The 6145-nt window shown below is 39.3% G+C and overlaps 1 protein-coding gene across 1 annotated transcript; it reads left to right on the top strand.

Annotated features, from left to right (window-relative positions):
* The first annotated feature begins 475 nt into the window (after positions 1-475).
* LOC107872949 (transcriptional regulator ovo) lies at positions 476-5547 on the top strand. Its single transcript, XM_016719636.2, has 2 exons — positions 476-1399; positions 4240-5547. The coding sequence occupies exons 1-2, from the start codon at positions 815-817 to the stop codon at positions 5212-5214; spliced, it is 1560 nt and encodes a 519-aa protein (XP_016575122.1). The 5' UTR covers positions 476-814; the 3' UTR covers positions 5215-5547.
* Positions 5548-6145: the final 598 nt, after the last annotated feature.

Below are 6145 nucleotides of genomic sequence, written 5' to 3'. Positions count from 1 at the left end.
CTGCTAGTTAGTTACATTTACACTTAGTACTAGCTGGAGTCGGTTATCAGTCTATAAATAGGAGCAATGTAACAGTGAAACAATATCAATAGAAAAATTTCTCTTTCAACTTTTTCCTTTCATGCCTTTCAATCTCTAATGATTGTTTGATGCTCAATTGAGCTTAGTGTCAGAATTCACAGTTCGCCTTTACACAACGATACTGTAGACATTGATACCAGATTGACTTCGATATAGTAGACAAATTGGAGACCGGCCAACAAAGGTCAAATGGATATGTGATGGAATGACAAAGAGATTTGGACACCTGAGCATAGTTAAACTATGTGTTTTGCACGTTATAATACGTGATTTGCAGAGTTTGAAATGCAATTAGATACCATAAAAGAACAATTTGAACGGAGAGTATATGCAGGAAAATAGCTTAACATATATTACTACCACCATGGCTTGAGCCATCGAACGAGTTGCACACTTATCCTTAGACCTGATAGATCGTGGAGTGTACTCATATATATATATATATATGAGTTGTACAGCTTCCACTTGATCCGTATCGAAGTTTTCTGGTGAAATAGAAATGACATTGTTTAACCCAAAAAGAAAAAGGGAGGAAAGGACTATTTATGCTCCATACGATAAAATAGGGATGACTTTGATTCAGAACCCCAACTTACGGGACTATTTTAGGCGTTTTCTATATAAGGTTTAAAATGACCCGTTTGTTTTCTTGATGATTAGGGATTCCGGATTTTGAGCACGATTATTCTCTCAGACAAACCCTAAAGCTCGAGAAATTGAAGCAATAATTCTAATGGATTCTTCTTCTTCATCATCTCAGCAAAATCAATATGGTTACCCTCCTGTTGCTGCATCACAACAACCTTATGACCCATCTCGTCCTTCCTATTACTCCAATTATCAATACCCACATCAACAGCATCACATGTATCAACAACAACAACAGCAGCAGCAGCAGTATCAACAACCCCAGCAACAGCATTCGTCGTATTACCGTCCTAATTATCCAAATCCATATCCACAACAACACCCACAAACCCATCAACGATGGCATTATCAAGAACCCCCAATTCATCCACCTGGGGTTTCAATGGCATCACATGGGCAAACACAGTATCCGTTACTGAATCAGCAGAATACTTATCATTTGCCCCAAAGGACAGACGGGGTTGGGCTAGGGTTGAACCCTCAGGCGTCTGTGGCCGTCGCAGGGTTGGCACAGTTGAACCAGTTAGCTGGTGCTGTCGGTGCACCGCAAGGGCAGAGTTGGTATCCCCAGCCTCAAGGGTTTGGACCCGTGATTGGCGGGCCGGGTATTCATACGGGTCCGGGTCTTGGATCTGCTGCATTTCCTGGCCCATCTGGATCGCGTTCTCATGTAAGTGTCTCTGTTAAGTAACAAGTATTGGTGATTAGTGTTATCTGAGTTGCGAAGCTAATATCTATTGGAGCTTTATGCGGAAAATGCTACTATAAAGAGTGACCTTTAAGTGAATTAAAGTGCAATTGAAGAAAAAGATGAAAAGAATATATGTATGTAGTTCAAGAAAAATTAACTTTAAAACCAAACCACAGTTATGTAAACAACCGAATAGAAAAAATACAATTAGATGACTCATATCAACAAAAACAACATACCCAGTGTATTCCCACATAGTGGGGGGTCTGGGCAGGGTAGAGTGTACGCAGACCATACCACTAGCTCAGGTAAAGTAGAGAGGCTGTTTCCAATAGACCCCCGGCTTAGGACCGATAACAGTATAACAAACACAAAATATAAGTGCATATAAACTAGTATGGTACGCAAAACAAACTAACAATATAACAAACACAAAAGATAAGTGCATATAAACTAGTACGGTATGCAAAATAAACTAACACCGCTAGCCACAATATAATACTACAGCCACAACACCATGAACAATTAGATGACTCGTATCAAATGTCCAATTTCATTTCTATGAATTTATGACGACTCTCCATGTTATCTTGATTTTAGAGAGGTTTGCTGGTTCTAACAGAGCCTATTATCCACCATGTCTAGAGGATTTTACAGAATGCGTTCTTGAATTATTCACGACTTCTTTTCCTTCGCGTCTTTTAGAGAAATTGTCGTTCCTTTTTTGCATTGCTGAAATTCTTGTCAAATTTAAGTGCTTTTATATGATAGAGCATCTGAAATGTTGGACACCACGAGGGATGGGGTTTTGGGAGGTGGGGGGGGGGGGGGGGGGGTAAGAAAAAAAGAATCTGGGGTGTTTAATAAAATAATCATCTAGCTTGTTTAATAGACAAATATGAGACGACTAAATATTTTGAAGATAGATGCATTAATGGACGGTAGAAAGAATAGGCATAATACACAAAAGCACCCTTTTACTTGAGCTTCAGCTAGCACCTCCACTCTCCACCTTTGGGTGTGCACGAGGCACTTAAAATTGTATAAAGTTGAACAAGTAAATACACGCGACCGACATGGCAATTCGTGTGTGACACACTCGAATTGATTTGTATTATGCCATGTAGGATGCATACTATGCCCGGTAAGGCGCGCGTGAAGCTGTTCAACTCTATACAAGTTTAAGTGTCTACTCGTGCCCACCCAAATTTGGAGGGCATAGATGTCAGCGGAGGCCAAGTTAAAGGGTGCATTTATGTATTATGCCAAAAACGAGGTCCCAAACTATCAATTCCTTCTGCTCTCAAGTGTTTGCTTACTAAAATAAGATCTTCCTTGTCACGCCATAATTCTGTTTCTTTGTTCATTTGTCGTCATAATTGATAACTTGAGTTATGATAATGGATTTCAAAGCCAGCCCTGTTATTGCATGTATGATGATTGACGTGCCAGACCATCTTCCTAGGGAAGAGTGTAACTGTCAAGTGTTGGTGAGCATGCCTATAGCTGTTGGAGTAATCATGTAGATTGTTTTGGATTGCTGATGGATTGAAATTTCTAACACAACTATTGTTATTTCTGCAATGCTGAACCTTATTTGATTGACCAAGATATCCCTTTGGGTGTAACCTTTAGGATCAATTGCAACTTACGAAGCTCGGGACAATGTGCCCGCCTCTCTACCCTTTCCATGTAACTGTCATACAGTTTGCATGGCGCTGTTCTCAAACCTATGAACTAAGTCACTAGTCCCCCATCCTTTGCCACTTGAACTAGGCCGCGTGGGCATATCTGCAATCATTAACTTGTGACCTTTCATGTGAAGTGTTCTATTAGTTGGAAATCTTTTATATTTTACTTCATCTCGAGCTCTAGTTGCTTCAAAAGAATATGGTGCTAAAATAATTCATACAGGGGATATGATATACAGGAAGAAGCTAATTGCAGACTATGTTCATTTGCTTTAAGAGATTAGTTTAATCCAAAATCCCTTTTACTAAAGTTTCAAGTAGACCAGTCGTCCGCTCTTATACTTTCAGCATTTGCAATGCTATTGGTTGCGTTATTGGGTTTCTACCTTCTACAAGATTGGGCGTTGTCTTTGGTTCGTGGTAGATCATCCTGTGATTCATGGGTCTGATATCTGGTATCCCTTGACTGAGAACGGAAAAACATTCCATATTCATATAGACGTGGCAATACCTAATCATTTGTTGAGATGCGACAATAAGGTTGGAAGATAAAAACTGCTAGTTGTTATTCGAGTAGCCTACTCTTGCTGTTATTTGGAACAGTTAAAAAGCGTAGTGCAGATTTAACCTTGAGGAAGGAGAAGAAGGGCCAAGAATGTGGAGAGAGTTTCTGGAAGTAAAAAATGTTTGGTAGGCTTAGCTTTAGACAAATGAAATAAATCTTTGTGATACACATTTATTGTCATCATGCTTTTCTGCTAAAACTAAGTTTTATGGAAACAGTGCTTTCCATTTACCAGAACCCATCCATATGCATTGAGCGCTACCTATTCTACCAAATAGTCAATCTTTTTTCCCATTTTGAGTCTGCTTTATTATTAATTTAGTCTTAACTTGTCAAATTTTTTATTTAATGTGTGAAGATGGAGTAACTATTTAGCAATGTAGACGAGGCCAGGGTGGAGTTGTAAAGTTAATATGGTTTGTGTGATTTGATATATAATAACCAAGGGCATTAGTTTTTTTGCAGATCTTGCTATATTTCCATTTTCTCCTTGTCTTTTAGTAATCCATTTTGTTGGAATTGGCTATTGAAATCTTGAATGTTCACATGAGCTACTTCTGCAGGCTGGTCAATCATTAGATAAGGGTGGTGGTAGAAGGAGGGATGGCGGTAGGAGGAGGGATGGTGGTAGGAGGGGTGATGGTCAGAGCATGGGTGGTGGTAGGAGGAGGGGTGATGGCCGGAGCAAGGATGGTGGTAGGAGGAGGGGTGATGGTCAGAGCAAGGATGGTGGTAGGAGGGGTGATGGTGAGAGCAGGGTTGGTGGTAGAAGGAGACGTGATGGTCAGAACAAAGATGTTGGTAGGGGTAAATTTATGTGTGAAATGTGCAAGGTTGATTGTGGTTGTCCAGGCATCCTTAGGATGCACTTGAATGGAAAGCGGCACAAAAGGAACTTGGAAAAATTGGAAGCAAATGAAAACAAAACTGTTAGCGATGTCAAGAATGTGCAGGAACCTTCTGCTGATTTAGAATCAGGAACAGCCATGAAGTCTGATAACTTGCTTGTGGAAGATGAGACTAAGGGCCGAACTGTTAGCGCTACCGAGAATGTGCAGAAACCTTCTGGTGATTCAGAACCAGCAACAGCAGTGAAACCTGATAACCTGCTTGTGGAAGAAGAGACCAAGGGCCGAACTGTTAGGGATATCGAGAATGTGCAGAAACCTTCTGGTGATTTAGAACCAGGAACAGCCGTGAAGCCTGATAACCTGCTTGTGGAAGAAGAGACCAAGGGCCAAACTGTTAGCGATATCGAGAATGTGCAGAAACCTTCTGCTGATTTAGAACCAGGAACAGCCATGAAGCCTGATAATCTGCTTGTGGAAGAAGAGACCAAGGGCCGAACTGTCAGCGATATCGAGAATGTGCAGAAACTTTCTGGTGATTTAGAACCAGGAACAGCCATGAAGCCTGATAACTTGCTTGTGGAAGAAGAGACTAAGGGCCGAGTGGTTAGCGATATAGAGAATGGGCAGAAACCTTCTGCTGATTTAGAACCAGGAACAGCCATGTGCAGAAACCTTCTGCTGATTTAGAACCAGGAACAGCCATGAAGCCTAGTGACTTGCTTCTATAAGAAGAGACTAAGGGCCCATTTGGGATTCTTGTTGGAAAACTATTTATTTGAGAACCACTTTTATAAAATAGTTTTTCAGAAACGTGCTCTTGGGAAAAAAGCAATTTGCTGTTTGGTAAATTATTTGAATAGTGCAATATTGATGCACCTTTGATCCTCCTGAAAATTCTACCTATATTTGACATTGATTTTGTCCACAATTTAGTGTATGGATAGTCTCATCGTCCTCCTTGTATGTAGAAACAATAACTCTACATGAAAAGAAGATTGCTATTTTACTTTTCGGATAACATTTTCCATGTATTATAATGCTTCAAAAAGTAATACTAATTAATATGAATCTCTGGCAAGAATGACAATTTTCAAAAGAAGGTTGAGCTTAACATTTCGGACTGGAGCAAGGATACTATCCCCTTATATTAACCACCTTCATTGTCCAATTCTGAATTACTTCACTTTCACCCTACTTGTACCAACAGGGAATACTCTTTCTTTTCATATTAGAATCTATTCTAATTAGGAATTTTATTTAGTACAATTTATCCCCTTGAGGATATGAGGAGAGGAATATAAAAAATAAAAACGAGGGTAGGAGAATAATTTTAAAAAATTAATACAATATTGACAGGCGCATTCAAGTTGATTACATATACACCGAAAACAAAAATTCTTCAAGTAAATTAAAAAGCATATGATATATTTCCTATCCCTTAAGTACTTATAATGCATTTGTATTCTAAGTTAATGAACCTCTCGACGTAAAAAAAGAGAGGGAAGTTCGAGGAAAAAGTAAAAGTGCATTAATATCATGAACACAGAGGACAACTGTTCATATGAAAAAATAAGAATGAATTTAAATCTAAACCTAAAAATAGACAAGAGAGAATTGA

The sequence above is a fragment of the Capsicum annuum genome, chromosome 6 (assembly GCF_002878395.1).
Source record: "Capsicum annuum cultivar UCD-10X-F1 chromosome 6, UCD10Xv1.1, whole genome shotgun sequence".
NCBI classification, from domain to species: domain Eukaryota; kingdom Viridiplantae; phylum Streptophyta; class Magnoliopsida; order Solanales; family Solanaceae; genus Capsicum; species Capsicum annuum.
Note: the sequence above shows the minus strand (reverse complement) of the source record. Positions and strands in the feature narration are given on the sequence as shown.

Excerpts from the sequence above, each read along its gene's own strand:
- LOC107872949 (XM_016719636.2), top strand. The coding sequence starts at position 815 with ATGGATTCTTCTTCTTCATCATCTCAGCAAAATCAATATGGTTACCCT. Across the intron at positions 1,400-4,239 it reads CATCTGGATCGCGTTCTCAT|GCTGGTCAATCATTAGATAA; the intron begins GTAAGTGTCTCT and ends CTACTTCTGCAG.